At 35.2% G+C, this 23,618-nt stretch overlaps 1 protein-coding gene across 1 annotated transcript in view; it reads right to left on the bottom strand.

Annotated features, from left to right (window-relative positions):
- Noc2 (Nucleolar complex protein 2) overlaps window positions 1-23,618 on the bottom strand; it is a 173,640-nt gene that overhangs the window by 128,316 nt on the left and 21,706 nt on the right. The window contains exon 5 of the mRNA XM_090407937.1: window positions 2,203-2,320. Coding sequence (XP_090264063.1) covers window positions 2,203-2,320 — 118 coding nt within the window. The remainder of the gene's footprint in view (window positions 1-2,202; window positions 2,321-23,618) is intronic.

The raw sequence follows: 23,618 nt of genomic DNA, 5'->3' as shown, positions 1-23,618 counted from the left end.
AAATGTATACAGTAAATATGTACTATAATGAACCATGGAAAAGTACCAGGCTATGCAGAGAATCAATGCTATTTTAAGTGAACTATTATAAACAGGAAAAGATCAAATCTTAAGTGATAATAAACTGAATTTCCTAGCAATCAGCAAACAATGGAAATGGTAAGAAATCATATATAAAGAAAGGAAATGACATAAAACAGAACAAAGGATATCATGAGAAACAGCAAGGAAATTGCGCAATGACAATAGAACATGAAGGACTGGCAAAAAAAATAACAGCAAGCAAATACAAATGAAAATTAAGGAAGCATAAAAAAGATCTAAAAGAATATGAAGTTATAAAAAGTGAAAATGCAGACGTAACGTTTAAATTTTAAAATGTTACATTAACTTTTAATATGCCATCAAAATCAGAAAAATTTACATAAAAAATTCTGAAATAGTTTTTATCTTAGAGCTACAGAATTTTTCAATTTCAAGTGTAGGTAGCAGCAAAGCATCTCTGTTGTACCTACACTAACTTCATAACTTCAACGAAACTTTGAATTAAAGAAACACTACATTGTGCTATATATTTCTTTAAGTTAAAGTTCTAAGAGAACAGTATCAATTTATGCCAGCTGCCTATTATTGGATCTCTGTTCAACTAGGAATTTGACTTATTCACCAGTTGTGCTAATCACTTTTCCCCTTTCCTCAAGATGACCACATTACTGACTAATGTTCATTACTTTCTCTTTGTAACTGGAAGAGACCAATTATAAAGTTGACTGACTGCACATATTTAGTTTGCTATGAAGATTTCAGGTGAGCAACATTAGCTTATATTAAAGTAGCATTTTGAAATTTGAACATTAATTCTGCATTTTCATTTTTATAATTTCATACTCTTTTAGTTCTTATATGTCTTCCATAGTTTTTGCATTTGTACTTTTTTGTACTGTTATCTGCATTCTTTATGTTTGTTTTCTGTAAACTCTTTGTGTTTTGTCACCAGTATATAATTTCCCACCATTTCTTTTATTTTATGGTAACTGAGTAATGGAATTAATAATTTTCCCCTCAATTCACTACAGTGAACCTTGCACACTCTACTCCATACCTATTTACTATGCTGAGTGTCTACTAAACAATGTAAGTATTAATAAACAGTCTGAAGAACTGAAATAATTTAATTGGGAAAATAAGAATTAAATATTGCAGTGTTCAATGGGAACTTATTTTTTAATTCTTAAATATCACCATAATATTATATGATATGCACCTCAAAGTTGAAACAGATTCTATGCAATACTTTCATTTTATCTCCTTAACTCTGTGATCAGTGAACAAGGTTAATCACACTACATTTACAATACTGAAATAACTCGATGTAATTGACATGTTCCTATCTCCTCACTTCTGAAGATCTGCCAGCATAGCCAAAATGAAAGAAATTACAACAGCAAGTGATAACAGCATCTGATAGACCTCCGAATATGATCACACATGTTACTTAACAGAAAGAAAAAAGTAAAGATAATTTTTTTTTAAATTTATTTTTGTTATATGAAGAATGGGATATGGTTTAAGAAACAGCAAAAGTAAGGCTGGAAGGGTAATATGCTATGCCAATTAATCTTTTTCCTCTGGCTGGTCTGGTTGTTTTGTAAAATGAAAAACCTGAGTTTAGGGGATTTTTTTAAATTTGATTTTATGGTGCAAAGACATCAACAGTTGTACTGAACAGGACACAGGTCACAGCAGTACATATGGTAATTGGTTAGTAGGGCAATCACAAACATTCATGCCCTTGGCAGGATTTGAACCAACAGCCTATTGACGTTGGCTGGAGAGCTGATATGCTAACCACTTGGCCAACCAGGCCAGCAGTTTAGGGGAGTAAAATCTTTTTCATACTCTCAAGGATAGGGAGTGATATGAAAGCAATGTGAACACCCACTTTAATCTGTCTGACCTTAATACTATCAAGTACATTTAAGATACTGTGGAACAGTGAATCAAATCCTAACCAAGACAACCATATAATGAATAAATGAATTCTTGAGGTTGCACATAAAAATCTAGTATATCCCCTCCAGCATTTATTAGAGAAGCAGCCATAAGGTCTTAATAACTGCTTTTGCTTCAAGTCTAAAAATATAACACAGGATAGTATATGTATCAAAATGATCAAAACATGATCAAAATGCTAAATATTACCAGAACTTCCTTTAACTTGGAAACCTGAATTGCCAGTCTTTTCATCTCCTCCAGCTTGCTCAATAGCTGATTTAAAAGCTGCTACTACATTTCTAATTGTTGGTAGGTCTGCTTTTTCCTGTACAATAATATGTAAAGAGATTAATAATCTTTCTTTTTATAAAGATCTGTGAATGCTACAAACATAATGCACATAAAATATATATAATGTCAAGGATCACATTGAGTTATTTCTTCAATTAACACAAAAAACATAAGGATAAGTAATACTATTTATTTCAACCTGAATATTATAGGCCATCATCAGTGGTGACAACAGATAATTACAAAATAGAATGTAAACAATGAATTGATTTGAAAAAAGTTAGAGTCGCATGACATCATATAACTGAGGAAATATTGCAATATTGATAATTCATTAGCTATACAAAAAAACATTACTGATGTGTGATTAAAATAAGACTTTCCCCACATCTTAAATAGAGAGAGGCAATCATTCTGATTTAAGTTCAGATGATGATGAAGTAAAGCCTCAGCGATTTCTTTAAACAAGCATTCAAATTTATACGGACATCGATGAAGTATGTTTCAGACTATAGGATGTTGTGGTCTGTATCTATTCTGTAATGTGCCAAAGCCAGATTTTTCAGATTTACCATTGTTAATATAAGAATGGTGTTCTCATATTCTTTTTCCTACAGAGTCCAGTTTGTCCAAAATAAGAATGACAGTCACAATGAATTTTGTAGACACCAGGGAGAGCTAGAGGAGACTTTTGAAGATGGGAACCATGCTGATAATTTATTGATAGAAAACAAAAGTAGCCACTAAATCATATTTCTTAATTCTGAAAAAGTGTTCTGAGATGCAAGAAAGAAACACAATTTAGTGGCTACTTTTCTATCTATCCACAAATTATCGGCATGTTCCATCTTCAAAAGATAAACAGTCTCCTTCAGCTCTCCCTCGTATCTACCAAAATGAATGTCGTTGTTCTTACTCTGGACAAACTGGATGCTCTGTAGAAAAGAGAATACAAGAACATAAATCTTACATTAGCAACTGTAAATCTGAAAAATCTGGCTTGGTGCAGCACAGAATAGATACAGACCATAACATCCTACTGTTTGAAACACATTTACTTCATCGATGTCCGTATAAATTGGAATGCTTGTTTATATAAAGCACAGAGGCCTTACTTCATCATCCAAACTTAAATCAGAATGATTACCTCCTATCTAAGATATGGGAAAATCTCATTTTCATCACACAAAAAGATTTTTTTTTAAAATAACTAATGAATTATCAATATTTCCTCAGTTATACCACTGCATTGTTTTATATGACATCATGCAGCTTTTTTCATATCAATCCATTGTTCACATTCTATTTTATAGTTATCTACTGTTGCCACTGATGATGGCCTTAAATAAATAGCATTACTTATCTCTTGTATTTTTTCGTGTTAATTGAAGAAACCTCCCATGGCACAAGTATCTCTTAAACAATGAGATGTTAAAAATAAAAAAAAAATGAAAGTTTCTTTTAATAGACCTTAAACTTATGCCATGAACTATTCTAGTTATGTGAGCCTCTGTTTCTGAATTAGTTCAGATGAGCCTTTTAGCCGGAAAGATCCAAGTTCTAATCTCATCTATGATGTGAGGAACCCTTATCAGGTGTTTTGAGTTAAACGGTAAGTTAGCCAGTCTCATACAGAGATGGAGGATTTTCCTCCCATAAACTCAGGTTTTTCTTCAGTCAAAATAGGAAACTGGCCAAGAGTACACATGCAATTTATAGACAAAAATACACTAGAGCCAATAGCTTAATATTGCTTCATGAGATGGTGCAATCTTCCCTGTAAAGGACCTCACAGCCATTGTATCATCATACGATAATTAATTCTAGTATGCACTTACATCTACACATCAACTGATTTCTTAAAAATATAAAAAATAAATTGATAAAAAATTAGCAGTGAAACCTTAGCTGGCTGCATGCCGAGAACAAGTATCTCCACAGAAACTTTGTTAATTCTATAACACCATTTAGATATACAGTTAACTCTCACTATAGCAAAAGTACTATACATTAAGACTAATGAAAAGTACTAACCAGTCTCATAGGTATATTGCTATGGTTAAAGAAATTCAGTATAGCGAACTATCCACTAAAATAAACTATTCCTGCTGTTCTAATGAGTTCACTGTACTAGTATTCTTAGTCACCACCCTCATGCTGACTCATGTAATATTATGATGGTGTAAAACTTAAGAATCTCAGAACACAGAAAGTGATATATATCACCATATTAGGGAACAGTGAATAGCATATCTAAGCAATGTGCATGGTGGATATACCGGAAAAATAAAGAAAATGAGATGATTTATTACCATTAATAAATATACAGATCCTTGTAATTTTTTTCGTCAATTTCCTGATATGTACAGGTTACTATGACATCACTACATGATTAAGTTTATGTTATTATTAACCTCCTATCAACAATTATTTTTTGAATCAGTGCATTGTAAAAAGATTGAATCGAACAACTATTTTTATCAACAATAACAACAAGTTTAATTTCTGATCAAATAATTATACATATCACATGAAATCACAAGATTCATTTATGAAAGGTAGTTCTTAGTCTTTCTCAATCACTCAACTTGGTTTCTATTAAATTCTCTCGCACTTACTTACTTAGACCTTCAACAAGCATACTTTATATTACAAATATCAGGAAGTTATACCTATAACATGAAATTGTTGGTTGCACTTGACATTCCTAATTTAGCATCAATCAAAATACAACATACATGTATACAAATATCTCTCAGAATCTCGTTCCTTTCAAAAACACTTAATCATAATCTAGGCAATAATATTTATACAGCCCACCTCATTGAGTTTCAAACATTCCAATGGCATGACATCAGGAACATACTCTATCATAAATTCAATCATAAGTACACATATAATCAAAGAAATTTCAATAGCTCAATCTTTTCTCCAAGGGAAATTAACTGCACTCATGTTTCACTCATTAACTATTTCACACTTTTATGAGAAATGTTAACACTCTAAATACTATCTCCTTAAACTAGACAATTTAGCAGTTCAATAGGGAATTCTTTCTTAATTCACAAACAAATTATGAATAAATAGACTCACATGGGTCTCTTCCTATCTTGCATGTGTCTTCTGTCCTTTTTTTCTTATTCCGGTGCTCGGAGGGGGGTTCTCTCCTCCGTTCCGTGTTTTGAAATTCTCCTTGAAGTGTTATAGGGTAATGAATAGTCGGAGCAGCTGGCAGGATATAGGGTAAGCTTTTCTGGCGTCTTGAACTGTCTGGTGAAGGATCTCTGCATAGGTCAAGAAATCACGTGCTTACTCAACGTTAGGACCAATACGGCAAGATTTCTCCTTAACTTATCGCCTCCGGATATCTTCGGCTGTGATTGGAATGACTATCGGTGGTGGGCCTCTCTGTCTTCCCCACTGGAATTTCACGACACCTCAATCTCTCATGGATGGATCATTCAGGATGAAGAAAAGGAAGCCTTTCTCATCTTCGAACCAACCCTGTTATACACCCGAGTCCCTGCACCTTTGATTAAGTTTTTGGGACCCTTAGCGTCACCGTGCGAGTCTTGCTAGTAGTTTGGAGAACCCTGTATTATGTTTCTCGAAAATTTGCCGACAAGCTTACCTCCACCATTTACTGCCTTAATCTTGCCTACTGGCCTTTCTTTTTGATTCGTGCCACGCCCTTTCAATATTGACCTTGAAGGTCACCTGCGATGGGTCTTGCACACAATCTTCAAAAGACATGCCGAATTTTGGGCGATGCTCTTGGTTTCAATAATTCTACATCCCTTCTTAAACAATGAGCAAGTTAATTTCCTTTGAGCTTATTTTGCTCTTTATACAGATGGTTAAAATATACATTTTTACAATGAAAATTCAGGTGAATTCCTATGTAAAAAGTCGATGTTTTTAGATTTTTTTTTTTTTTTTTGCAACATCGAATTTTTTCATCATTCTTTGCCATTTCTCTTGGTGGCCAGGTAACTCAAATCCTGCAAATTCTTTCTACACCATTCCTTCACATTATCTACCTAGTCTCATCTTGATTCTCACCAAACATCAAGGTTATGATCTCTATACTGTTATCCATCCTGCAAATATGTCCAAAAAAGATTTAGTTTCCTTCATATTTTCTGCATTAAATTCTCTTTGTAGTTTACTTTTCTACACAGTTCTTCATTTGCTACCCATCTAGTTCATAGAATATACTTATGACATAACATTATGTATTTATTTCAAAGGTCAATATTCATTTCAGAGTCTTTGATCATTACTCACATCTCACAATAAAGTTTGCTTGTGAATATGCATGTTTTAGGTAGTCTCAGCTTTGAGGGAAGGCTTAGTGATTTACTTTTCCATATCTTGTCCATTGCCTGTAGGCTTGTTTTTGCTTTTGTTATCTGATATCTTATATATCTATAATTATTGCCCTATTCGATAATTTGAAAAAAATAAATTCCTTTTATGTATGTAAAGATGTACAAAATAAGCCCAGGAAACAAGAAACCCTAGGAAATTAAACTAACAAACCTAATGCACATATTGTTTATATTAAATGCATTAACTGCATTCTTAATGGTTAACCACTGAGAATGTACTCAATGTTTACCATGCTCATAGTTTTTTTCCTTTGTTTTACACCTGATTTTCACATCATATTTCATAAGTAGTTATTGAATTCAGTTAGACTCCTAGGATGCATTTAATTAGGGGCATAACATCATGTGTTTAAACTAAATAGCTGAATTTTTTTATCAATGATTATTGCCTATTCAATAATTTGAAAAAAGTAAATTCCTTTCACATATGTAAAGATGTACAAAATAAGCCCAGGAAGCAAGAAACTGTAGGAAATTAAACTAACAAACCTAATAACAGATGTCAGAGTTTAAAGAAGTTTACGTTAATTAGACATGGATCATTATGCAGTTACTGGAAACATTGGAAAAATAATATTAAAAAAAATGTTAAGCAAAAATTAAAGAAGCCACTGTTATGAGTTCTGAAGAAAATCAGGGAAATGGCATGGCATTAATGTAAAAATCATATTAAATATGAAGATATAAAGGGAAAAAATCTGACATGTTAGCAAAACTAATCTAAGGCGGTACAGTCACTTAAATGATTGGGAGAAGAAAGAGTTAGCAAAACAGTTATTTGATGTCAAAAAAAAGTCAGAGAGAAAAAAACAAGATCTAGTGCAATTACGCAGCCCTATAAAACTGAAATGGGTCTGAAATATAGTAAACTGAGAAATAACGGATTTCAAAGACAACTGAGGATCAGAAAGTTATTAGTAATTACAAATTAACTATTATTACCAAAGAATCTTTGTATACTCCTTGAGGGTACATAATTATTTTTTTAATCTGATCCACACACAAAAGGCCACAAGACCTACAGCACATTAGTGCTATACCAGAACACAGGTTAAAGTAGTACATATGGTAAATGGTTAGTATGACAATCACAAACATCTATGCCCGGAAGAATTTGAGCCTGCAACCTCTTGACTGGAGAGCAGATATGCTAACCTCTCGGCCAACCACAATGGCCCATGTCTGGGCAAGAGAAATAGAAGCAAGGAGGAATCTGTTCACATTTTGCTTGAACAGCTGAAGGTTAGGAGTAAAGAAGACTGTTCCAAAGAACAATAGTATATGGAATGAAAGAGGCAGTGAAGTGGATTCAGTGAGTTTCAAGATGGACTGTAAAAAGGTGCTGGTTAGAAGTGGCTCTTGTTCTAATGATCTTGAAAGAAAGTGGAGCAATAATAGTGGCCAATTCAACAGAGCACTATCCACAAAAGTATCTGTAGAAGATGCATAAGGCAGAACTGAATGTCTGTGAGAAAGGGATCATTAATTAGCTAGACTTCCCTCTTCTGGAGAGAGTCAAGCAATCTTAGATTTTGGTACACCACCCCAAATATGGGAGCAATATTCCATTGTTGGTTGGATTTGGGATTTGTATAGAGTTAGAAGCTGTGAAGTCTTGTGTGAAAAAATACAAGTTTTTTGGCAGCTGTAGAAGCCATTGTTGAAATGTAGTTGTACCAGGAAAGATCAGAGGTGCAGGTCAATCCAAGAAGAGAAATCCGATCATGTTTGAATATCTCAGTATTACTGAAGGTAAGGAGGAGGAGGAATGCAGGCCCTTTCTTGAGAGAGAGAGATCACACAGGAATTGAGTTTTGATGGCAATGAAGTCTACAAAGCTATGTATAAAATTGCAAGTCTTTGAGATTAGGTAATTTATATATAAGAGGAAGAGAGTGGGTGAAAGAATAGAACCCTTGGGTACTCCTGGCATTGGTGGTGAAATCTGAGGAGAAGAAACCATCCACCATGACATGTAGTGAGTGACCAGTGAGAAAACTAGCAATCCAGTTGTAGAGCATGGAAGACAGACCATAGGATGGCAGTTTGTTAAGTAAGCCAATTGCCAAACCCAATCAAATGTCTTTGAAATGTTGACGGCAACACACGAATTTCTCCAAATTTTTCCATGGCTCAAGTCCAGAGGTGGGTGATGAAAGCAAGATGATCAACTGTACATCGCAAGTAGCAGAATCCATACCACTTGTTCAAAGACGTAAGTCTTGAGTTGGTTCAAGAATTGGTTTGTGATGACCTCCATAATTTTGGAGAGAACAGAAATGAGAGCAATTGAATAGTCCATTGAATGACTTTTATATCTCTCTTCAGGCTGGACTGGATGTGGACTTGTTTCCATGTGTTAAGGGTAGATACTAGCTTAATAGGATAGATTGAAGAGGCAATGTAGGATAGGTGATAGCTCTGGGGCACAATTTTTTTTAACACAATAGGTGGAATACCATCAGGATCAGATGACTTCTTTTAAAGTTATTAAGGATTCTTCGGATTTCTTTTTGGCGAAAGTCTATGAATGACATGGAGAGAGCTGGCCAGGTCATAAAGTACAGGAATTGAATGAGAAAAGTGACACCAGTAAATCAGCATTGTCTTCATCACATCATCAAATTCCTGACATGTACCTTCAAGGGGTGTACAGGATACGATAGTACTACATGAAACTTACACCATTACTAACTTCCTATCTACAATTTTTCTAAAAATCAATGTGTTACCTGTCAAACTCCAACATTATCAGATCTTATATTTCTATCTTCTAAGGCAGTGTTTCTCAACCTTTCTAAGGCCAAGGACCAGTAAAATGTGAAAACAATTCTGCGGACCACTAAGTTACAGAGGCGTGCGTAACTGGCTGGGAGGCGATCCGCTCCAGGCAGCACTTTTTTGGTTTAAGAAATGTTGCCTTATTGTCTATAAAACAGCAACTGAGTGATGAAATATATTTCAACAATGTCATCAACGATTTTCCGAACAGAAAAGCAAGAAAAATAACATTTTAGAATGTTGGAATTAAAGTTTTACTTCAAAAATAAACAGTGTTTTTAATTTATTTCCCTATACATCATTTTGACTTTTCGTAATTTTTTTTTAAAAACCTAAGTAGGAATTACCAACATTTCAGAAAAACTGTGCCATTTATAACAAAATAAATCTAAAAGCATGCTTTCAATACATATGGAAATATAAATGATTAAATTGGCAGTAAACGATTAAAAGTGTATCATCATTGAACAAAGTTTTAATTTTTATTAAACAAATAAATAATATGATATCATTATGTTACTACTTACTTTTAATGAGATGGTTGAACTTCTCAGCCCTAGCAGAGTTGCTGGATATCTGGCTCAATATTGGTCAAATTCAGTTGAAGATCGGCACACACACACACACACACGAAGACGATTTCTGTATTTTGTTTTTATTTGAAGGAGCGATGAAAATCCTTTCTCACAAAGATAGGTTGTAGAGAACTGCATGACGATTTTCAATGCTTCTTCACATAATTCAGGAAATTCAGTTCTCACTGAAGGCGAGCTCCAAAATCGAGCCAAACCAAGATCACAGAATTGCATTTTAAGTCCACTGTCACTTGAAAGCTCAATTAACTGTTCTTTTTTTGATAACGAAAGTCGTTCTCGTGACTGCAAGCCTGAAATGGATCGCAAACCCACAGAAATTTCTTATAAAAATTATTTGGAAAATATGTTTCAAAATTCCGTTTCAGATTTTTGAGGTGGTCACAAAAACTTTCCAGAAACTCAGAATCAACAAAAATATCATTTTTCACTAAAAAGGATTCCAATGTTGGAAAAGGTGCAAATTGTCTGTCTTTTACATAATTAATCCATAAAACCAGTTTTTTCTTGAATGCATTTATTTTGTTGTAGGCATCAAGAACAGTTAAAGAATTTCCCTGAAGGAAGAGATTTAGTTCATTTAATTTTGAAAAAATGTCTGAAAGATAGGATAGTGTTGATAACTATGCTTCATCAACAAGGAGTGATGCAAAATCGGAATTATGTTCATTTACAAATAATAAAACTTCATGCCATAATTGAAATAACCTTGTTAATACTTTGCCCCTGGAAAGCCAGAGAATTTCAGAATGAAGCAAAAGTTGTATATATTCACTGCCCATTTCATCGCAGAGTAATAAAAATAACCTGTTATTTAATTGTCAAGTTTTAATAAAATTAACTAGCTTTACAGCGTTATATAGCACAGTTTTAAATTCCAGTGGCATTCCTTTGGAGGCTAATGCTTCTCTATGTATGAAACAATGTACCCAATTCATATCCGGAGCTACTTTCTTGACCATAGAAACATCACCACTATGCCTGCCTCTAAGTGTGCAAACTCCATCCAAACAGAAGCCTATACATTTTCCCCACTGGATCCCTTTGTGTATTATGTAATTATTGAGAGTGTGAAATATTTCTCCTCCAGTTGTTCGGGAAGGCAAAGTTCTACAAAATAGAATATTCTCATGAAGTTGTTATCATGCGCATATCTTACGTAGCATATTAACTATGCATTACTTGTAACATCAGTAGTCTCGTCTATTTGTAACGCATAATAAGAGCTCTTCTTAACTCTTTCAATTAACTGAGATTCTACGTCACCTGCCATATCATTAATTCTGTGACCGACAGTGTCATTTGAAAGAGGCATCAAATCACCATCTTTTAGTAACTTGTTGCCAAGCATAGTTTTTACCACATCTCTTATAGCTGGAAGTAGCAAATTTTCCCCGATAGAGGTTTCCCTTTTTTTGCTATGCGCAAACTTAAGAGATAGGATGATTCCAGTGCCTTGCTATTAATGGAACCCATGTCCGAAACTATATCTTTCCCATGATTTAATGTCCCTAAGCATCGCTGAAAAAAAATTCAATTGGCTTATTTTTCACATCACAATGTTTAGTTTCTAAATGTCGTCAGAGTTTTGCAGGTTTCATGAACTCGTTCGACAACACTTCATAACACAAAACACAGTGAGGTTTCTGTTCACTTTCATCTCCACACCAAGTAAACCCAAATTCCAAATATGAACTGTTATATTTCCTACTGTATTTTTTCTTTGAACTGTTTGTTTCTTATTCTTTAATAGTATCAGATTTACTCGCCGTTACAACACTTGTATCACAATTAGGGTTATCATCACCTGTTTCATTTGCCTTTCTTATACAAAGTCCTAATTCTAAGCCACTTTTCCATTATTAAAAAACGTTTCCGAAAAATATATAAATATATAATACTGCGGTTAACTTAGGACACATTTTGTCCAAGTATCACTTCGCACTTCTCAAGATATACTGAGCCTTGGTTGAAGGAGGGAAACCTTCAATAATAAAAATCAATAAACAACAAGCCATTAGTTGAAATGTGAATAACACATGTTCACTTCAAATCTGACAAAACAGCAAAGGAAGGCGGAAGAAATAAAATTATATTACTCCACCCCTCTTTTATTATTGTCATTCTGTCGCTACAAATTTAACGGCAGAATGACGAATAATAAAAAGGGTGAAGTGAACAACGATATAGTTTTATTGCTTCCACCTTTGAACATTCTGACGATATTTGTTGTTGTTTTTTTAAGTCTCCATTTGATTTCAATAATTTTTACTTACTTATTCAATTTGTTTAGATAATTAAAAATATATATTTAATTAATTAATTAATTTAAGTCTGCCTGGGGCCACCTGTCTCATCATCGCAGACCACAGGTTGAGAAACACTGTTCTAAGGCACTTTTTACTGTATTGATTTATATCTTGGTCTTCCTCTGGGTCATTTTCCTGGCAACTTGGCGGAGAACTTGTTTTGCTAATCTTTCCTCTCCCATTCTGTTTAAGTGACTATACCACGTAAGATTAGCTCTGCTAACGCATTCCGGAATGCTGACAATATCAAGTTCTTTTCTGATATCCTCGTTTTTAATATGATGTTGCCATTGATGCCATCTGTTCATGCCCCCTAATCTTTCTCAGGACTCTCATATCTGTGGTCTCTAGTCTTTGGTCAAGTGTTTTATTTCTAACCCAGCTCTGAGATCCATAAGTTAAATTGGTTTGAACACTGTCTTGTATACAGTTAATTTAGTGTTTGCCTAATTTTTCTCTTATTCCATATAAATTTATTCAGTTGACGTTCTACCATACCACCATTATTGATTCTGTTGTCTATTTCCATATTTAATTTACCACAATAGTGTCCACTACCACCTGCAGTTTACCAAACCCCAACTACTTTTTCTGGCAGAAACTCAGATCGATCTCCCTCCAGAACTATTCATCTAAACCTTCCAAACTCCTTTTGACCCAAGGGTGGCATCTGTGCATACATCCACTCCGAACATACCTTGCAAGGAGCACCCAACCTAGAATCGCCCAACTTTGTTCTTCTCTGGATGAAAATATCCCTACCCAACTCAGTCAAATTCATATGCTGTCTCTATCGCTCCCCAAATGCAACCAACCACTCTGAGCTCTTTAATTTCCTCCCCCCCTAAAAGTTGACTTTCTCCAGTCCCACTTGTCCAACAGCAAAATCATCCTCTTAGGAGATTTTAATGTCCACAATACCAACTGGCTTTCCTCCTCCAGCTGTACAGATTTTGCAGGCAGAGATGCTGAAACATTTGCCATCACTAATAACCTTACACAACTCGTTCAGATGCCAACCAGAATATCTGATAACCCAAACTATTTTTCAAACTCCGTAAATCTCTTCCTGACCAATGACCCTCCAAATACACAGTGAAAGTACAAGGCCAGCTAGGCAATTCTGACCACAACCTAGTGCTCATCTCCTCCCTGATGCAACAATGCCTACACAGCCACTCCCATACAAGAATAGTTTGGCATTATAACATTGCCATGTGGGACAAGGCTCTGCAACTTCTATGTCTCATTCCCATGGTTAGACTATTGCTTCCGACCATCCAACCTAAACACATGCACTGAACTCATAACCAAAGTAATCCTTGCTGGCATGGAATCATACATTCCTCACAGTACTCTGACCTGCCATTCCCTAATTAAACCCTGGTTTTCCAAAAGATGTGCCAAGGCAGTACAAATAAAAAACCAAACATAGCATAACATGGGGTTCTTGATTTGAGCCATTACTAGCTCAAATCAAGAACGCCATCCTCCTTTAGAGCTTGTACCCAAGCCCGAAATAAATGCAAAAAACAATCAATGCTTCCAAAACAGAGTCCAAAAGAGCAAAAAGCAGAAAATTAGCAGCCTGTCCAAATGGCAGCCGAGCCTTTTGGTCTCTTGCCAAAGCAATCGGCCATAACTTCTGCCCAACACTATTCCCACCTCTATCATATCCAGATGGCTCCATTGCATCATCTCCTACAGAAAAGGCTAATCTCTGGCCTCACACTTCACCTCCAATGCACGCACAATCAACAACGGCAAATGTTCCTCCAACCATTCCAGATGCTCAACATACAATGCCTGCTATATCCTTTTGCCAGAAAGTGATCAACAAAACACTGCCTAAATTAGACACAAAAAAGTCTCCTGGCTCTGATGACATACCTCCAATTGTCCTGAAAGTTTGCGCACCAGAACTGTCTCCTATGTCACTTATATATATGCTGTCTTACTCCACTGGTATCTACCCCACAGCCTGGAAATTGGTCTATATTCCACCCATTCCCAAAAAGAGCAACAAGTCACTGCAGTCCAACTACTGCCCCATCTCGCTCACCTCAGCCCTGTCTAAAGTAATGGAAAAAATCATCAATTCCCAACTCATACACTACCTTGAAGCTACCTGTCTAATAAATGAGGGTCAATATGGATTCCGTCGCTGCCGATCAACAGGAGATCTGCTCACATATGTCACCCATCTCTGGTCAAATGCCAACGAGAAGTTTGGCGAATCTCAAGCGGTTGGACTTGATATTTCCAAGACGTTTGACTGGGTCTGGCAAAAGGGCTTACTAAACAAGCTACCATCGTTTGGTCTATCTCAAGACCTCTGTAATTTGGATTGTAGCTTTCTGTCTGGATGCTTACTATGTGTGGTGGTGGCTCCTTATCCTCTCACCAACCCTGTTCCTACTATATATCAATGCCTTACTCCAGCTTACCTCCAACCCAATACACAGTTTTGCAGATGACAGCACATTGTACTCCTCCCTTTCTTTTGATAAACCTTACTCCACACAACTCACCTCAACCTACAGATCAGCAACCACCACTGCCCTTAATTCAGACCTCCAATCCATCCTCCAATGGGGTGCAGATAACCTAGTCAATTTCAATGTAAATAAAACCCAGTACTGCCTCATTTCTCATAAAAAAAGAACCAGTTTCTCCCAGTATTATTTTTGACAATACCCAAAATTCCACACAATCTGAGATTTCTCTTCTTGGAACCTGGCATAAACACATAACAATCATAGCATCCTCAGCTTCTAAAAAAATAGGATTTCTCTTTCACTCAAGACATTACTTCATCCCTGAACAGCTATTAACCTTATACAAGTCACAAATCTGCCCAACCATCGAATACTGCTCCCACATATGGGGTGGGACACCCAAAAGCTCCCTCAAATTACTCGACTCCATACAGAGGAGAACAATCAGACTTATTAATGACCCATCTCTTATCAACTAACTGTCTCCCCCCCACTTTCACACAGATGATTGGTCTCTGCACTATGCGTTTACAAATATTTCTATGGAAAATGTTCACCCAAAATAGCATCAATAATTCCCTCACTTAGTACTAAGCTCATTGGAACACATGCAGCTGCTGCTCAACATCCCTATACAGTGCACCTTGAAACCCACAGAACAAGTTTCTTCTCCTCCTTTGTCCCTGCAACCGCTATACTATGGAACAGTCTTCCCCTCGATGTGTTCCCTAGGGAATACAATCTACAGTCATTCAGATATAATGTGAACAAGTACCTTCTTTCCCTACCCATACACAGTACTAATGTACTATAGGTTGATCTACCAACCTCTCATGTATAGGCTCAACATTTAAAAAAAAAAAAAATTCACTAAAAACTGTGCCTAAGTAGCTGAAATGTTTTACTTGTTCTATAGGGTCACCATTCACAATACAGTTGATATTTTCAATGCTTTGGCCTATTTTCGTTGTCTTTGTCTTGTTACTGCTGACCTTCATACCATATCTATTACAACAGTTATTCAATTTAGTCATGGAATCTTGCAGACTTGTAGTGGATTTATTTAGAAGAATAACATTATCAGCATAAAGCAAAGAGCTGAGATTAACATCTCCAATTTTGAATACCACTTTCCTTCAAATTTGATTCACATAGATAATGAATAACAGAGGGGATAATGTACATCCTTGTCAGGCACCATATTTAACATCAAACCATTTTCCTTCTGTACTTTGTCATTGTACTTCTGGTAATTCTAACTGCTGATTTACAACTCAAATAAAGACTAAGTATTGCTTGATATAATGCCAGTCTGATACCATACAATTGTAGCACTTTGAATAGCTTTTTTTCTTGGTATCTTGACATATGCCTTTTCCAGATCTACAAAAAAAAATTAAATACAGTCATCCCTCAACTTACGTCCGTGATCCCATAAGGGAATGAATAACATTTTCGGCCATACTTTCGAACAAGACGCAAGCGAACGTAAGGTAAAGCATGCACAGTGGCAACAGTGCTTTCAGCGGCAATCTCCCACAGGAGTCGGTACGTGTCTTCAACAGTTCCGTTGTTGATTTTGTGTTTGAGAAATGGGTTATTTTTGTATTTATTGTTAAATATTTCACGATGTTTTGTGCAACATGGCCCCTACATGCGCAATCAAAAAAATCTAGTGAAGAATCACAGAAAAAGAGGCGAGCAATTGATCTGGAAACGAAGTTGCAAGTTATAAAGCAACATGAAGCTGGTAAGCCTGTCATTGTGATCGCACATGACTTTGGATGGTCTCATTCTACAGTGACGACCATTTTGAAAAATAAGGATAAAATCATAGACACTGTGAAAGGATCTGCTTCCATTAAATCGACGATACTGACGAAGCAACGACAAGGTCCTATCGGTGATATGGAAAAGCTACTTGCATCATGGATAGAGGAACTGAACCAAAAGAGCATACCCCTTAGCACTGTGACCATAACCACTAAGTCTTTTCAACATATGTTGAAGGAGAAAGCAGAACCTGATTACGACTACGAATTCAACGCTTCTTCCGGTTGGTTCATGAGATTCAAGCAGCATTTTGAGCTGCATAATGTGAAATTGTATGGGAATAACTGCCAAGGAGTTTGTGCAAAAATTGAATAAAATTATTACAGAGGAAAATTATTTGCACAGCACATATTTAATATGGATGAGACGTCCTTGTTTTGGAAAAAAATGCACGACCGGACATTCATCCACTAAAAGTTAAAATCTCTATACTTAGTTTCAAAGCTCTTAATGCCCGTATTACGATTCTGTTAAGGGTAATGTGGCTGGATATAAACTGAAACCATTTGTGATATGACACAGTGAGAATCAGCAAATCTTCAAAAACATTAGGAAGCATACTCTTCCAGTTTATTATCGGAGCAACAAGAAGTCGTGGATGAATCAAAAATTGTTTGAGGATGCCTTAATCAACTGTTATGCGAGTAAAATAAAAAGGTATTGTGTGAAAGAAAATGTAGAATTTAAAATTTTATTTTAATTCTAGATAATGCTCCAGGTCATCCATCTTATAGCGGTGACCTTCATCAAGTTCAAGGTCATGTTTCTGCCTCCAAACACTACTTCATTGATCCAACCGATGGATCAGGGAGTTCTTGCAGTGTTTAAGGCTTATTATCTACAGAGAACTTTTTCACAAGCCATTTCTGCTACTGAGGGAAATGACCAGACTCTCATGCAATTCTGAAAAACATTCAATATTTATCATGCTATTAAAAATATTGCTGTGGCTTGGGACGAAGTGAGTGACCCCTCAATGTATGAGTGGCATATTGAAAAGGACATTAAAAAGGTTTGTGCATGATTTTGGAAGTTTGTAATAGCGGGCCTAGCAAACAATCTGAATCTCGAAGTGAATGATGACGACATAATTCAACTCAGAGAGAGTTCCCCTGAAGAGTTGACCAACGAAGAATTGGTTGAACTGGAGGAACAACTGTTGCTGAAAGAGGAAAAACGAGAAAAGGAAGAGGGGGAAAGAGAAACAGGAAGAGATAGTTAAACAATTTACAGTGAAGGGTGTTGGAGAAATGTTCTTTGCAGTTGGCGATGTTCTCAAAATGGTGCTGAGGACATGAATCCCAATGTTGAACGCCACTTAATAATAGAAAAACGAAAGTACATTATGCGTATGCTTGTTATGAACAAATTTATGATGAAAAGAAGAAGAGGAATAAGCAAAGCACATTGGACATTTTCATCAAAAAAACAAAGGTTACACCAAAAGAGCCACAGCCTGATCCACACAGGGAAGGTAATGAAGATGTGATTGTGGAGGAAGATTTGGATGATTATTCTCCTGTTTTATAGTGGCAGTAACTTACAGTAGAATTTTATAATAAGGTTTAAAAATTAAAATGACAGTATACTTATTATGGTCGAGTCCCTAACCCCTATAACTCTGTTGGCTTAATGTATCAACTTATGTCATGTCGGATGGAACAGAACCAGGACGTAAGTCGAGGGATGACTGTACCATCTTTGCTATATTCCCACGATTTCTCAACAATTTGTAGTAAAGTGAAAATTAGACATTTTCACTTTACTACAAATTCCTGACAGCCTCTATTTGGCCTGAATCCAACTTGTTCTTCACCAAGCTTCCCCTTCCACAATCCCTCTCAACTGTTTCTCAAGTATGCTTGATAAATCTTAACTGGAACACTCAGTAGAGAAATAGCGCTGTAATTCTCACATTCACTTTTATTTCCCTTTTTATATATGGGTACTATGAGAGCTCTCTTCCAATCATCTGGAATTGTTCCTCTGTCCAGGCCTCCTGAATTATGCAGTGCAGCTACTGTAAGACTTTTACACCTCCATACTTGAGCATTTCTGGTCGAACATCATCTACTACCACTGCCTTTTGGCATTTTAGGCTTTCGATGGCTTCTTCTACTCCCAAATATGGATATGTATTCCTGATTACATGCCTACTGAGTGTTTTTTTTTTACTTTTATACTGTCACTGATGGTTTCAGTTAACAATTTTTTGAAGTAATTACTCCATACATAAACGATATCTTTTTCTCCAGTTTACATGTCACCTTTATCACCTCAAATTCCTTTTACAGCACTCTTATCTCCATTTCTGAACTTTTTCAATAACCTCCAGAATATCTTGCCACCTTCTTGATATTTATTTTCTATGATCTTACCAAAGTCTTCCAATGACATTTCTTTAGCTAGTTTTAAACAGTGTTTAGCTTTCTTATATTTTGCACTGTATTCTTTAAGAGCACAAGCTGACTTATTTGCCAAGAACGTTTGATATATTTTCTTCTTTTCCTTCACTGCCTGTTTAACTTCCTGTGTCCAACATGGAGTTCTGATGTTTCCATCCTTCCAGACCAACTCACCACATGCCTCTCTGCCAAATCAATCAATGTTTTCTTCTAGACTTGCCACTAAATCTCCAAGATTTGGTTCCTGTTCTCAAACTCTTTCATTTTTTTCTTGAATAATGTTTGCATATATTTTAATCTACAGTTTACATCTGAGAGCTGCTCAACTTTCTTACATGTTCTTCTTTTCAACATGAAATTCAATTTTATCCTGCTCAAGACTAAATGGTGATCACTTCCAATTTCAAATCCTTTGTAGACTCTGGTGTCCTGCACCAGGGAGAAAACATCACTATCAACAATAACATAGTCAATGACACTGTTCTTATTCCTTGCCCCTTCTCTCTATGTGAATTTATGCACATTTTTATGTAGGAACATTGTGTGTTCCAAAATCAAAAACTATGGCCTTTAAAGGACAAGATCCAGCAAGAACTAAAATAGTAATGGATAACAAGATCTTAAAACAGGTGAATTCATTTAACTACCTAGGATGTATGATCACATATGAAAATGAAAAAGATATAAATGTAAAAATTGAAAAATATAATAAAAATAACAGGTTTAATTAACTCTATATTTAAACCAAACCAGACATAGTATACAATACATTAGCCCTATCAGTCTTAATGAATGGAAGCCAAATCTGGACAATAAAACAAATAGACAAACAAAGATTAATAACAGCAGAAATGAAGTTTATGAGAAAAACTGCAAAGTATACCCTATTTGATCACAAAAGAAACAAAGAAATTATAAAAGAATTAAACCAAGAACCAGTAATAGAAAAAATTAAAATATATAAACATAAATGAATGGAACACATTCAAAGATTGAAAACAGAAAGATTACCAAAACAAGCCTTAAAGTACAAGCCATTAGGAAAAAGAAAACCAGGACGTCCTCTTAAACAATGACTTCTAAGGCACAGGCCATGCTAGGCCAAAATCCTTGATATGCATGATGATGACGACATTGTTTTAGTAATAACCAATCCATGTCCTGAGCAGAAATCCAACAGGTATTTGTCATTATTATTAGCTCTGCTCTTTTCTCCAAATTTTCCCAAAATATTTTTCTATATCTGACCATTTCCTACTCTGGTATTCAGATTCCCGACAAGGACCAACTTTTTTTTACATACAATCCTTTTTTTTTGTACAATCCTCACCTTCTCGTGGTGCACCCTGTTAGATATCAACCTGGATACTGAACAAATGAGCATGGGCTGGCAATTTGGGATTTAGCTGACCAAATTGTATTCTTATTGGCTTAAAGCACAATATAAAATGATGGTACAACATGACAGAATTTCATGTTGGGGAAATCGTCCAATTAAACAAAGTCCCCATTGTTTTCGCCAGGACGAACGGCGAAAAGTCAGCTACTGTAACAAATCCTAAAATACACCCAAACTCAACATCACCAGAGTTCAAGATCAGTACCATCAACATAAGAAGCCTGAATGACAAACAAATGGAGATAGCTGAGGAATTAGATAAGTAACAAATTGACATAATAGTTAATATGAAACAAAAAAAGACAAAAACTGCGAGATCTTTCTGAGCAATAAATAATACAAAATGTTATATTCAGGCAATGACAATCAAGGAAAAGGAGCAGCCATAATATTCAACGCTAATCTTCTTGAATGGCAGGCCATATCAAGTAGAGTGATGTGGGCAAATATCAGAATGGGGAATTGGACAATGAGACTTATTTGTGCATATGGTCAAACAGAAGGTTCTACTAAGATAGAAGTGGAGGAATTTTTTGAGGCTTTAGAGAAAGGAATTTTTTGAGGCTTTAGAGAAAGCAACTGATACAATGAAAAAGGAAAAGTTGGTCCTTGTTGGGTATCTAAATAGCACAGTAGGAAATGATTGTCAGACAAATAAATATATCAGGAAAATTTGGAGAAAAGAGCAAAGCTAATAATATGGCAAATACACCTGTTGGATTTTTTCTCGAGACATGGCCTGGTTATTACTAACACCATGTTCCAACATAAAAATGTGCACAGATTCACAAGCAGAAAAGAGACAAGGAATAAGAAACGTCTCGTTGACTATGTTAGTGTCAATAGTGATGTTTTCTTCCTGGTGCAGGACACCGGAGTGCACAGAGGATTTGAAATTGGAAGTGTCTTGAGCAGAATAAAATTGAATTTCATATTGAAAAGAAGAACATGTAAGAAAGTTGAGCAGCTCTCAGATGAACTGTAGATTAAAATATAAGCAAACATTATTCAAGAAAAAATGAAAGAGTTTGAGAACAGGAACCAAACCTTGGAAATTCAGTGGCAAGCCCTGAAAAAAACACTGGTTGATTCAGCCGGAGAGATAGATATGTGATGAGGTTGTCTGCAAGGATAGAACAATCAGAACGCCATGGAGAACACAGGAGGCTAAAGAGGCAGTGAAAGAAAAGAAGAAAGTATATCAGAAGTTACTGGCATACAAGTCAGCTTTTGCTCTTAGAGAATACAGAGACAAATGTAAGAAAGCTAAAGACAGTGTAAAACTAGCTAAACAAAAGTCATGGGAAGATTTTGGTAAGAACATAGAAAATAAATATCAAGAATAAATATATATCAAAATAAATATCAATAAATATAAGCAAGATATTCTAGAGATTGTTGAAGAAGGTAAGAAATGGAGGAAAGATTGCTGTAAAAGGAATCTTTCTACTAAATAAGGTACAAATGTCTCTGTACCTTATTTAGTGATACAATAAAACTATTTGCTTTTCTTGCATTTGCAGTATAGTGGCGCACGTTTACCATGGGAAGCGAGTTACTATAGCCCCAAAGTGAACATGTTTAAACTTTTTTTTCGTGTACGAGGTATATGTGACACTTTTTAATTTCTTGTTTCACAAAGTAAAATCAGGGGTGCGAGCTATACGCGAGGAGTTATATTCGAGTAAATATGGTAAGTTATTGTTAAAACTATGTGAAATGTATTATCGATACTCAGGATTATGAAGTGTTATCTGCATTTGATTAGATGGCATGCATACCCTTCTCTTTCATTTGCATGTGTGTGGGTAGGCTTATAATTGCACTGTTTTTGGTTTGCATATGTCTGATAGATTTTTATAAAAATACAAAAAATTCAAAATTTCGCTGATGTTAAAAATTGTGTCTTTAAATTGTGTGGCTTTATATGGCAGCTAGGATTACACTTAAATGCAAATAAAAAATATTCACGCCATCAACAGGTTTGAAGGATGAAATTAAAAATTCCATCACTAATTTTTATATTCATTCAATCTTACACGACTTACAATATTCTTTGATTTTACCATTCTGATATGATTTTTGATTATTTGAAAAGGTTCTCCCAATACTTAAAAGACTGCAAATAATATATTCCCCAAAATTTCGGTTGACACGTGAGAAAATTTTGCATCAAAGATTTGCCAATTTTGTCACACACGTTTAAAAAAATCTTGCCCATCCCTGTTATTAATTTGTTTTAGTTAGTTAAAAACAAAAACAAGGTAAATAAATTTATTAATGTATATTCTAATAATATAACATTCTTTCATTATTAAATATTAATGTCATTGACAAAAATATTTAAAAATATTTCACTTGATTTTTTTAGGCCAAAATGAATGTTGCAAATAAGTTGGAGATTTGGGATAATTTCAAAAAGGTCGGAAAAGACAAGGCATGCTGCAATTGTTGTAATAAAATGTTGAACTGCAAAGGATCATCTACGAGCAATCTCCATAATCATCTGAAAGCAGTTCATAAAATAATAATCGACAAGAAAACAGAAACGATCATCAAGTAAGAAACATGGATAATCCTCCTGCCCACAAAAACAAGTCAGTATTTTTTTTTATTTTGTGAAAAGAAGCAGTTCAAAAGAAACTATAACAAAACTTGCTGCAATGGATGGACTGTCCATTAATAGCATCACAACAAGCTTGTTCACACGAGTCTTTGAAATAACAGGGCTATTCATTACCAAAAAGCAACTTTTGAGTAACGGATCTCATTCATACGTTTTATGACAATGTGCCAAAAGTGAAACTATAAACTTGGATTTTTAACTTGGATCTAGCAACCAGCAGTTCCAGTGACAAATGATGGTGCCGATGTTATGAAAAATTTGGCTAATTATCACCTATAATTAATCAACTATGCTACTCACATGCCATACACTTAGCAGTTACTGACGTGTTATATAAAAATAAAAAAATTGCTGAAATTGATGTATATGTTACAAGTGAGGAATCAGATGATGACGTAGAGTGTGAAGATGACTACGGCGAGGATGTTTTAAATTATTTTGATCTAGATAATGATTGTGGATTCTCTATGTTGTCTAACGATTACAATCAATTTCCC

The sequence above is a fragment of the Typopeltis vanoorti genome, chromosome 2 (genome assembly GCF_054136105.1).
Source record: "Typopeltis vanoorti isolate ZY-2024b chromosome 2, IOZ_Tvanoo_1.0, whole genome shotgun sequence".
In the NCBI taxonomy this organism is placed as follows: Eukaryota; Metazoa; Arthropoda; class Arachnida; order Uropygi; family Thelyphonidae; genus Typopeltis; species Typopeltis vanoorti.
Note: the sequence above shows the minus strand (reverse complement) of the source record. Positions and strands in the feature narration are given on the sequence as shown.